The sequence below is a fragment of the Diabrotica undecimpunctata genome, unplaced genomic scaffold, assembly GCF_040954645.1.
Source record: "Diabrotica undecimpunctata isolate CICGRU unplaced genomic scaffold, icDiaUnde3 ctg00000568.1, whole genome shotgun sequence".
In the NCBI taxonomy this organism is placed as follows: domain Eukaryota; kingdom Metazoa; phylum Arthropoda; class Insecta; order Coleoptera; family Chrysomelidae; genus Diabrotica; species Diabrotica undecimpunctata.
In genome coordinates, this window is record NW_027311885.1 from 5,254,773 (window position 1) to 5,267,646 (window position 12,874).

A 12,874-nucleotide genomic window follows, 5' to 3' on the forward strand; every position below is an offset into this window, starting at 1 on the left:
GTGATTTGTTTATTGAAAACTTTTGAGTGTGAATTATTTCATTATTTTTATTTCAATATATAGTGTTAGATCATATGTGTTTTTATTATTCCGGTATTCTCTGGACCTTACCTTTCACATGTAATAGCATAGATATTGAAGCACGAATTTAACCCTGAGATAAAAGAATTAAAAATTGTGATAAAGTCATAATCATATCATTTAAATAATTTTAATTAATCAAAAAAATTAATTAGCTAATTATTGCTTGGCGCACCAAGACTTTAAATATCACAATAATATATATATATATATATATATATATATATATATATATATATATATATATATATATATATATATGTATATATGGGTGAGTTTTGTTAGTTGTTAATTTTATAAATATATTTGTTACAAGTAGTTTTGCTTTTATTTCAGTTCCTGCTTACAGTTATAATATAGCAGAACAAGGTCAATAGTGTCTTTTTCGGTTTTTAAACATTATTACAGGGTATTATATCAATAATACTTTATTCCTTGTTGTTCATAACTTCATTTATTTTTTCGTTAATTTCCTTCAGAAATTAGCTGGCGCCCATTTCAGTATTTTCCTAGGCATCTCCGTATATTCTCTTATCTTACCCCTTTTATAGTTCCAGATTTTCAGGTGCATTATTATATTGTATTCTTTTGGTTAAAAGATCTCTTATCCCCTTATCTCAAAGCCAAATTCTAGTGTAGTGAGGCTAGCCCGAATTCTTGCTTGAGGTTTTGTGTCCCTGTGTTCTTTTGAGCTAAGCCATTCTTTTTATTATAACTTCTTTGCTAGTTCTTCTCTAATTTATCATCTCCTTCTCCATATACCCCCCCCCTAAATTTTATTTAGGTTTCACCATAACACATGATAAATTATTAATTTCAAAATTTCACCTTGTATTATTCATTATAGACCCTACATGATATAGTTCGTTGAAATCAGGTTGTTGAGAATCTTTTACAAACATAAAAATATACAGGGTGTTTCATTAAAAGTAAGGATATGGACTATGCCAGACTTGCGTGGATCACCCTGCACATTTAAATTTATGTTTAAAAAGCGCACATTTAAATTTAAAAGTTAACGTGTCCCACAGTTTTTTATTATTTTATATAATAAGGACACAAACAATTTTATTCCATAAGTGGTTTCCACACTGTATATATAATTCTGAAAGAAGACATTTTTCAAACTATGATTCACAAATTGAACCCTTCATATCTTCATGATAATCTAGATTAACGTCTTTATATATAGCGATACCCGATGTTTTCATTGGCTCTTGGTCCACGTGGACTGATCAACAATTCGATGATAACTTGGTGACTGCCCATATTTTCAAACATAATACCAGGCACATCTGAATGTAAATATCGATGAGAATATTAAAAGTTTGTATTATTATACATCTCAGTCATTGATAATTTTACAGTTAATAACTACTCCTGGTAGAGTACTTTTATTTTAATTTTTATTGCCTGCTTTTATTACAGATAAATATATTTTTACACAGTCTCACCGAAATAAGAGGCGACTTTAATTATTTTTAGTGCTAATCATAGTAGCATTGGTGAATAATCTTATTAGAGGTGCAGGTTTATATTATTCCTTTGCTAAGTTCGGCCAAATAGGGGAGTTTCTTTAGTATCAAAGTAAAAAAAAAACACTAAAACTTTATTGAAATATTTTTAATTTCACTTATTTTATAAATGGTACAAAACCTGTATCACAGGACAAAAATTCTGAAGCACATACCTAATAATATTAAAAATCTTAGTTTTAAATATGATTTAAAAACCACTTGGGCTTCCAGTCTGTTAAGATAGTACAAATAATTATTATTAGAGCTCTTTTAGGAATATATTATGTCGTCAAGGAACTTTCAGGAATCGATTTGTACAAAAACTTTAACTTTTTACAGTACATTCTGAAAACAAAATAAAATAGAGGCTTTTATTTAATACTATATAACTTTATAAATTCAGTGTCAAAAATTAACATAACTCACCAATATTTCAATTGCTCATTGATTTATTACAAAAAAAAAATAATAAAAATTATTCTGGATAAACGAAAATAACTGTGTAAATGATAAGTACACTAACTTTATTTGTTTCAAAGCCAGTTCAAAAGTTATGCTAGCTAGAAAGTAAATGTAGAACAATAAAATATATATGTAGAACAATAAAACTGGTAGGTACTCCTTTATCATTAAATGTTTTTACATCCTGAGACTGACGATGTACATCATTGTACGTAACAATAGAGCAACGAAAGGTAAAACTTTACATGGAATTTGGAAAAACCGCTACTTAAATTTATAATTTATTGAAATGGTAGTAAATGGGTATCGCGCACACGTATGTTTTAGTGGTGTAAGACCGCAACAATATTCCTATTGGCACTTTCAACAACAACCGTCGAAGCATTGATGATTGTTTTTTGCAAATACACACACTTGAAAATAGAAAAATAGAAAGGATGCAGAGATACACGGGATACTTTCTTCCACTAACGACTTCTCCACCCTTTTAAGATTTGCTGGTAGAGATAAGAAATTCCAGACTCATGGAAAACGGCGGAGGTTATCTTTTTACTCAAAAAGAGCAATAAAAGTGAATGCAGAACTTATAAACGCGTTAGTTTATTTAATAGTTAATATAAAATCTACGCGAAGATTCTAAACAACAGACTAAGTATGTAAATTATAATTTGTTAATTATATATACAGATGAATTCCACAATTTTTATTCATAATTTATACAAAATTTATAACAATTAGTTTGTATAAAATATATTTGTAATGTTTTTGGGAAGTGATTGTAGTTATAATAAGCATCATTCAAGAAAAATTAACACCTATAGATTTGACTTTCACATAAAGAATTAATTTTTTGTAAAATTTCTTGTTAAAGGATATTATTTAATAGTTTAATTTATAAATATTTAAATTGCTTATCATAACCTTTTCTACTACTAATATTAAGAAAAAAGTAAAATTTGCAAAATAAATATTTCAAATTGTTTAAAGAAATTCCTCGGTTAAATAAACAATTCACAAATTAACTAAATGCATTTTTATGATCTATGCCATGAGGTACACCAAATATTAAAAAATTAAAAAAACATCAATTTTAGTTGATTAGAACCGGAGATATTGCGACTTTTATAAATTTGAATTTATGAATTTAGTTTTGAAATAATAAAATCGATTCACTTTTAAACCCTTTATCCTTGGCGCAACACGCACGGCTCATTAATCCTTTTTAAATATTTTTGTCTAAACTTGAACTCTTAATCTTTCCAATGGTCCCTTTTAAATTGCTTATTGTTTGTAAACAAAGCCGCAGTAAATTTTTGAAAAAAAGGGCTAGCTGGGGTTTTAAGTTTTAAATCACAGTACGCTTTCAGAATTCATGAAGACCAAATAGTTTACGAATAATAACGCTGTAATAAAATTGTAATTGCAATTTGAAAGCTGAATATTTGTCATATTGTCCTTATTCTCTATTATAGTTTTCTGTGAATTTTTAGAAAAGTTATTAGTAATTTTCAAAACATGGATTTTTGAAGCTTTTTTGTAATAATTAAGCAACAAATTAACAAAAATTACTTTACAAGCCTCGTTTTAACGGATTTTCTATGATTTTTCAGTAAGATTGTGTCACTTTTCCATATAATTGAGGGTCTTTACCCTTAGTATTTAAAATCAAATAGCGATATTACATTGTTTATAAGTAGAAAATTACGTTTAATCTTTTACATATTTTGTTTATTACATATTGTTATCACCAAACTTATCAAAAACAGTTGTTAGATACCTGTATCAACGAGTATCATGGGCAAATCGTTAGTTCGCTGGACTAATAACTAATATGGCTCCAGAACTTATTGACTGAATTGTTAATTTAAAATTTCTTTAGCTGAATACACGAATAACATTTTAAGAGAAAACGCAAATATAGTTATATTATTATTAGAATATTAGTAAAACATTACTTTCATAGTGTTTTGGTAATATGCAAATACCAACTAAATTTTTGATATGGCAACACCACATTCGCCGTAAATCCCATTTATAACCTATCCAATCTCTTTCTGGAAAGTTTTCTAAAATTTTCTACGTTTGCACACAGAAACCACGATCTCTCACTTGCTATGCTCAAAGTTACTCAAAACAAATGTGTCTCACTATTAGGGACAACCCTAGATAAATCTTCACCTTCTTAGTTATGAACAATCTTTGGGGTCACTATTCTTGACCAGATTTGCCAACTCGACTGCACTGTGTCCTAAAAGTTGCTTCAAATCACATACAAACTTATACACGAATCGTTTGCCATGCACCTTAGATATCATATCACCGTCGTAGTAGTACCTTAAAGCTCTCTGAATTATGAAAAACTCTTAAAGAGTTTTTCATAATTCATCTTTGGTTTGTTTTTCCTGTCTCCCCACAGAGCAGCTACGACTTCGGGGTGATTCAGCCTGAACTCTCCTTCTATACCTAAAAACGTTATATCGATCGTTTAAGAATTGAAGATTGGACATTAATAAAGTCAGCTAAATGGACCACTGTATATAATAATGAATGAAACTGTAACGTGGGGCACACACAAGTTTTAGTAACTAGTACTGGAAGTAGTAGCGAAAGCATTTACGTATACGGTTACAATTATGCAAATCGATTTGATGATCAAAAGAAACAAGATATGCAAAAGATTCTATAGTATTTGAAAAAAAAAAACAAAACAATGTTACATTAATGGTACACTGTTTCCAAAGCTACAGACTGTTTTTTTTCTGACGTTTCACGTCAAAACATTATTAAAAGTGGTACGGCTAACGGTTACGTCCGCTACCCTATCGCCGTTGATAAATAGAAACGTAAGCAACAGTCAATTTTATTCCAAGGTCTATAAAACCCAAGAAACAATGTACCATTAAAAAAACCTGTCGTGAAAGCCTACACACTTTGATAAAAGTGATTTGTTTGAATAAAAAAAATGGTCTCGTTAAAAATTATTTTACAAAAGATAAAGGACAAAGACGATAGAAGAATGAAAATAAGAAAAAGCTGCCTTAATCACACACACACACACACACACACAAAATGAAATACTAAATACAATAATAGAATAATGAGAGAAAAATGTTAATACAAAACAGAATATCTAAACGGCTCTCAGGAAAAACATGGGACACGCCAAGAAAAATAACAGATAAATGATAATATGAATGAATGAAATATATAGCCATAAAAAGAAAAAATAAAGGGTGGATACAAATTAGAAGAGCAGTAAAAAGAATTAAAAAAAAAAACATAGCCATAGATAGAATATCACAATCATCACAGCTTCGGTAACGATATAGTCTTGATAGTCAAAACAAAGAGAGAAAACGGGGATAAAGTAAAAGGAGAAAAGAAAAAAAGGTATACTAAGAAATAAAAAATAAGGAAAAATAAAGGCAATGAGAAAATGGATAGAAGAGTAAGTAAGAAAATCAAAAACTGGATAAGACTAGGAAAAGTAAAAAGACAGTAACGGTAAGGAGGAGAAAAGCGTGGCAGTAAGAAGAAAAAATGGGAGGTAGTAGATACGTAGGCAACAGTTTTTAGTGGAAGGACAAAAACGATAAGTATGGGGAGAAGAAGGCTCAGGGGATGTAGAAGGAGGAAAGAAGAAAAACCAGTGTAAGCAGATAAAGAAGAATGGGAATTAATTATTTGGAAAATATTAGGTAGTGGAGGAGACAGAAGAAAGGGGAAGAACGGCGAGAATAAGGAAAATTTCTAGAAGGAAAACGAAAATAAAGTAAAGGAAAAAAAAACAACAGACACTGAGCTAAGTAAATTGTACAAAAAAATATAAATAGAAACATTGTGATGGGTAGCTCTTTCGGGGCGACAGACTCAGTAAAAAGAAAAAGAAAAAGAAACTAATTAGTACTACTAATATACTCGCTTTCGCTTCAATTCAGAGAAAGCTCCGTATATGCTCGCAAACAAAATATTTAGCTGTGCAGACCCACGGCAATGTTCAATACACAATGCCGACGGGTTCCGCTTGGCTAAGGACAGAGTATGATCCTCAATACGGAACTATCTCTGTCCAGAATGTCTCGCTGGTTCACTACACCGGCGAGTCAGGGAGCCTAGAGCGCTAGCTACCAGACTGTCTAATTCCGCTATTCACACGCCTTAAATAGCCGTCCTGAATCCCACTACGAAGTCACGTCGTAGAAGTGGATGCGCAAATATTGACACTCCCACGGTTCGAACTGTTAAACGATCATGGCATCGTTACACCCCCTTCTCTTTGGAAAAAAAAAGTAACATACCTTTTTTTTTGTGTATATGGTGTCTACAGCCTCGTGATGCCATCTATCCCTCTCGGTATCTTTATTACAATCTTCCTCCCCACGGTTTTAAATCTTTTACGTGAGCCGTCATCTGCTTGCGGCTACTATTATCGGCCAATTTCAGTTTTACTATTACTGGTGATATCACTGACGTTACTATGTATGGTCCTGAGTACTTCGGCGCTAGTTTGCTGGTGAAAGCTGCACTAGCCGATGATAGATGGTGTTCCTTTTTTCATGACTCGATCTCCTGGATGTGGCTGCCAGTCTCTTCGTCTTAGATCGTAATGTTTCTTTTGGTCCTCGAAAGCGTGTTCCATGTGCACTTTCGCTAGTTCTCTTAACGCTTCTAACTTGTTTAAGTTTTCTGCATACCCCTGTATATCTTGTCCATTTGTTGCCTCTGTTATGTCTAATTCCCTTCCGAAATTAAGAAGCGCTGGTGAAAATCCTGTTGAATCGTGTCTTGACGAATTTATGGCGTAGCAGAATTCTGGTATGAATTTGTCCCAGTCTTTATGGTTATCCTCCACGTAAGTAGCTATCATCGTTTTCAGTACTTTGTTCATTCGTTCTACTGGATTGCATTGAGGTGAGTACGGCGGTGTTAGAATGTGATTTATGTTATAGGACTTTAGGAACGCCTTAAAATTTCCGCTTGTAAATTGCGCGCCGTTGTCCGAGACAATTTTCTTCGGGATACCGAATTGCATGACTACTTTTGTTCGTAGAGTGTCGATGATCGAGTTCGTAGATGCTGCTCTTATTGGCTGAGCGACGACCCATTTGGTAAACCGGTCTTGCACGACTATTAAGAAAATGTTTCCTTTTGCAGATCTTGGGAATGGTCCCATTAAATCAACTGAGACAGTATGCCAAGGCTTTTCTACAGTGGACGGTTGCATTTTCCCGGCTGGTTGCATTTGAGACGGTTTATATTGGAGGCACTTCGTACAGGCTCTAACGTAGTCTGCAATTTGTTTAAACATCTTAGGCCAATAGTACTTTTGCGCTATTCGGCAAATTGTTTTTGCAATTCCTAAGTGGCCTGCTGTGGTCGAGTCATGATTTTCCTCCAAAATATCTTTCCTTTTATATCTTGGTACGCATAATTTCCATGGGTTATTAAACTCTGGGTCGGCTAAATTACGGCTGCTCCAAACGTGTTTATATAATTTCCCGTTTGATATTTGTAAATCCGGGAAATCGTCTGGGTTCTGGAGTACATTCCTATATAAATTATCGTACCAACTGCATGATTCCAGTTCTGATGCTAATAATTCCGACTCTGGTTCTTCGCTCTGGTTTTCTTGTGGTTGTCGTGACAAAGCATCTGCTACCTTGTTGAGGACTCCCTTTCTATATATTACCTCGAAATCGTACTGTTGCAGTTCTAAACTCCACCTGGCTAACCGACCTGACGGGTTTTTAAGGTTCTTCAGCCATTTGAGGGACTGATGGTCTGATATGACCTTAAAATTGTATCCTTCTATATACGGCCTCATTTGCTTTATCCCGTACACGATGGATAGACATTCTTTTTCCGTTGTGGAATATTTTGTCTCGGCTGGTGTGAGGGTTCGACTAGCATATGCAATTACTTTATCCTGGCCGTCGTATTTCTGTGTTAGTGCAACTCCAAGTCCACAGTTCGACGCATCTGTTTGCAGGTAAAATGTTTTCGAAAAATCGGGGCATGCTAATACTGGGGCCGATGTAAGTTTTGATTTTAGCTCTTCAAACGCGTTTTCCTGCTTATCGGTCCATTACCATCTTATCTTCTTCTTCAGAAGCATGTTTAGCGATCCTGCTATTGTCAAATAGTTCTCTATGAATCGGCGGTACCATGATGTTATTCCTAGGAACCGGCGGAGTTGACGCACATTTCTCGGTGCTGTAAGTCCGGTTATAGCGTTGGTTTTCTCCGGGTCTGTTTTTATTCCTTCTGCTCCAACCACATGTCCTAAGTATCTGAGTTCTGACTGGCAAAACGTGCATTTCTCGAAGTTCAGCTGTAATCTGGCTTCTTTCAGTCTTCGGAAAACTTCATGTAGGTGATTTAAATGCTCTTGGAGCGTTTTAGATATTACTACGATATCATCCAAGTAGGCAAACGCGAATTCCATATCGGGAGGTATTACCTTATCCAGTAGGCGTTGGAAAGTGGCTCCTGCGGAATGCAGTCCAAATGGGGTGGTTTTGAACTGAAAATGGCCTTTTCCGGGTACGCTGAATGCTGTCACTGGGCGGCTTGTTTCTTCTAGGGGTATTTGAAAATATCCCTGTTTCAAATCGAGGGTCGATATAAAATTTGATTCCTTAAGTCTATCCAGAATTTCCGATATTCTGGGTAACGGATATGCGTCCTTATCTGATAGTTCGTTGACTTTTCTAAAGTCAATGCAAAATCTGTACGAGTTATCCTTTTTCCTAACTAGTACAATCGGTGAACTCCAACCACTTGTGGAGGGTTCGATGGTTCCTTCTTTTAACATCTTGTCCACTTCTTGGTTGATGATCTGTAGCATTGCGGGATTGTGCCGCCTGTAAGGCTGCTTGACTGGATCGCACTTTTTCTTTAATTTTATTTCGTGTCTTATTAAGTTCGTGGGTCCTGTTATGTTCTCAAACTCCCTTAGTTCTTTTCTTAGGAACCTTTCTAACTCCGTATTTTGAGTGGAGTCTTTTAAAGTGTTACATGTCTCTTCTTGATGTTGTATGTATTGTTCGGTCGTATGTTTATCGAATTTAAGTTCGATAGAATGGTTCCTGAGGAATTCCACTCCTATTAATGCATCTTCCGTCAACCCTGGCATTACTATGAATGTTTGTCGGGTTTGTAACTTATCGATCTCGCATTCAATTGTCAACTTCTGGTTAAGCTCGATTGACGCTCCATTTGCTAGTCTTGTTCTCCCGCTGTAGCTATCTAGAGAGTCCTTGTATATCTGAGCTATTCTATCCCCGACGTAATTTTTAGTAGTTCCTGTGTCTATGAGCGCTCTGTATGTTCTTTGCCCTATTTTTAGTGATGCGAACAGTCGAATGTCATTGCTTGCTGGCTGTGTAACGGCGAAAACGAATGGAGTCGAATCTTGTTTTACAGACTGGGACGACTCCTTGTTTCTCCAGTCTGTAATTCGTTTCCCTGACGCCTGAAACAGCAGTCGCTGCTGTAAACCCCTTCTCTGCCGCAACGCGAACAAAACTTTTTCCATGGGTTTTTGCAGTTTTTACGGCTGTGACCTGGCATCTTGCATCTAAAGCATGCCGTTTTCGCATCGTACTCTGTTTGGTCCGTGCGTCTCCAGTTTCCACGGCAAATCTGATTTGCTCGGGTCTTTTCGTCTTCTACAGCTTCGTATTCTTGGGCTAAATCTTGTAATTCGGCTAAGTTTCCGAAATCCCGGCGGCGAGCATAAAGCTTATATTCTGGTAACAAATTTTTGTATATCCTTTCGAGTTCTTGGTTTCTGGAAAAAGACCCTTCTCGTCTGATTAATGTTTGAATTTCCGTGATATATCTATCTACTGGTTCGTTTTGTCTCTGTTTTCTGTTTCGGATTTGCTCTTCTAGTTGTAGCAAATATCCCCTGGGATAGAAAGCTTTTTTAAAATCTTCGCTGAAATCTGTCCATGACTTCCAATTTTTGTTAATGTTTCTGTACCATAACAAAGCGTGGTCTCCTAATAATTCTGGTAATGCTCTTAGCAGATCTTGTTTATCGATCTCGTAGGCCAAGCTTAATTCGTCTATCCTCTCTAAGAATTCTATTGCATCCGAATGTTTCTTGTCGAAGTGAGTGTTCCACTTTCGTACTTGATTTAGCAATTCTGGTTGCCCCATTTGTTTCGTTATTGTTAATTCCTGTAATTGTCTTCGGATGCCCGAAATTTCCTGGGCCAGTGTGTCGGATTCTGTTCCCTTGGAAGTTTTTTTTTTTGGGATTGTTCCTGTAGCTTCCTCACGATTTTTAAAATAGGTTCTGAGTCGTTCTCTCAATTCGTCGACGGCTCCCTTGGGATCTAAGCCGTATTTTTCGGCCTCGCTCTGCAATTCCTCTTTGCAAAGTCGGTTTATCCACGACGTACCTGTTACTGAGTCTGTGTCTTTATCTGTCGGCATGTTATTAATTTTTGCTCGGGCGCCAGTTTGTGATGGGTAGCTCTTTCGGGGCGACAGACTCAGTAAAACACAGGTTTGAAATAAAAATAAATCTATTAAGTATATATATACAATAAATAAAAACTAAAAAAAAAGGAATTTTACGTTGTATACTTATAAAACAAAAATAAAATGAATTCTACGTTTCCGTCTGGGTCCCGCGATGAATGAATTCCCCGAAACGTCTATAAAAGAAAAGAAACTAATTAGTACTACTAATATACTCGCTTTCGCTTCAATTCAGAGAAAGCTCCGTATATGCTCGCAAACAAAATATTTAGCTGTGCAGACCCACGGCAATGTTCAATACACAATGCCGACGGGTTCCGCTTGGCTAAGGACAGAGTATGATCCTCAATACGGAACTATCTCTGTCCAGAATGTCTCGCTGGTTCACTACACCGGCGAGTCAGGGAGCCTAGAGCGCTAGCTACCAGACTGTCTAATTCCGCTATTCACACGCCTTAAATAGCCGTCCTGAATCCCACTACGAAGTCACGTCGTAGAAGTGGATGCGCAAATATTGACACTCCCACGGTTCGAACTGTTAAACGATCATGGCATCGTTACAACATATACAAACCTATCCATTGTATAACATTCTTATGCTGCCTATCAGTCAGTAATTCCAGAAGAAATTGCCACAGTTGTATTTGACCATTACTACTATTTTTATTATTTAAAGTTATTGTTGGATCAAAGTACCTAATGTTTGTCGAGTAATTCAGAATTTTCAAATCTTTTCTTCCAGTCTAAAACATAAGTTAATTAAAAAATATTCTAAATGAAATTATTTGTAATCAATACCTTATTTACTTTTACGATTTTCGGAAGGATTCTTTTTGGCGGATCTTCCTTTTTTGTTGCTAAAAAACCAGATGTGATTTCAATAAAGCAACAAAAAATCAATGGAATAATTATATTTATATACTATAAATTGTAAATAACTAAAGAAACACCTCGCATATTGGATTTTTATGCAGTCATCCCTTTTTTGACAATGAGTATTATCAAAATGATTTTCATAGTATCTACTGGTGCATTATACACGACTGAATATATATATATATATATATATATATATATATATATATATATATATATATATATATATATATATAAACAATATATATATATATATATATATATATATTGTCATACTTTTTCTTTTCCAACCAAAGAAAAATAAATAAAAAAAATCCATCGAAATAAAATTTTAAGAAATCATTATAAACAAAAATGTATATATTAATTTAAGATAAGATTTAGTGTAGATAAGAATAGAAATTTGTGTTTCCGTTGCAAACAAAATTATCAAAAAAACCTTTGTTTAGAATTAGAAGACATTTTACCTGTAAGTTAATCTCTTCATTGTTTGTAGAGTCGAGTATTAAATGACCATATTCTAATCTTTTGAAATATGTATAAATGATGTATTGAAAAAAACCAATTTTAAAGTAAGCTATTTAGTTTTCTCTGAAACCGAAATTAGGCTTTTCCAATATCATAGTAAACACAATTTAAGCTTTTTGATTGGACGGTCGTTTTTAAATGGGAATTTGGGAGTCGATGATGAGACAGGAGAAGTTAGTCATATTTTGGTCATCGAAAGGAAACAGTCGTGTGTCTCAAGAGAGGGTGTGCTTCGTGAGTTTGGATACCGGCGTAACGAAAAGAAGTGAATAGTTTGAAGAAGGAGATAACAAGTAGATTAAAAGAGGTCCTTGTATCTACCGTGGGCATTTTATAAAGTATATGTGAAAGTATTCTTACGGCATCAAGTTGACAAAAGGAGGTCCTGGTGTCATAAATAAGTAGCGGAGTTTTGGAGAAGTGAATCAGGTGTTTTTTTTGTGTAGTCTGAAGGAGGTTTGCAGAGACGTAAAGAAGGAGCCGAGGTGCCAAAGAGGGGAGATCACATCTTTGAGGAGACTGGACTTTTCTGGGTATGTTCCAACATACAACTCAAGAAGAAAATAAACTGTAAGTGTTTGTACAATTGAATTTTATATCTGTGAAGGATCGTTTGGACATCATGGTCATTATCATTAAAATTTAAGAACTGAGGTTTTGTTAGGCTAATCAAAAGTTTAAAGTATTGTGGTTTCTTTTTTCAAGTAAAGAAAATTTTAAGTAAAATTGGTTTTTTCACGTAATATAAATGTATGTAGCTTTCTAATCTTATTATCATAATATTTTGATTTATTTTCTTGTATGCTGATTGATAAGATAACGACAGAATTTAATAATTGTTTTATTCGTTCATATAAAATAAAGAAACGTAAATCTTTGTAATATAATATATTTGTATTATTATCCTTTTCTTCTCT

General features: G+C 34.3%; 1 protein-coding gene across 1 annotated transcript in view; it reads right to left on the reverse strand.

Moving 5' to 3' along the window:
• Positions 1–1,697: 1,697 nt before the first annotated feature.
• The window catches only part of LOC140431090 (DNA-binding protein Ets97D-like), a 122,437-nt gene continuing 111,260 nt past the window's right edge, over positions 1,698–12,874 (reverse strand). The window contains exons 6-8 of the mRNA XM_072519013.1: positions 11,352–11,410; positions 11,128–11,296; positions 1,698–4,523 (exon numbers count right to left, since the gene is read on the reverse strand). Coding sequence (XP_072375114.1) covers positions 4,411–4,523; positions 11,128–11,296; positions 11,352–11,410 — 341 coding nt within the window. The 3' untranslated portion in view covers positions 1,698–4,410. The remainder of the gene's footprint in view (positions 4,524–11,127; positions 11,297–11,351; positions 11,411–12,874) is intronic.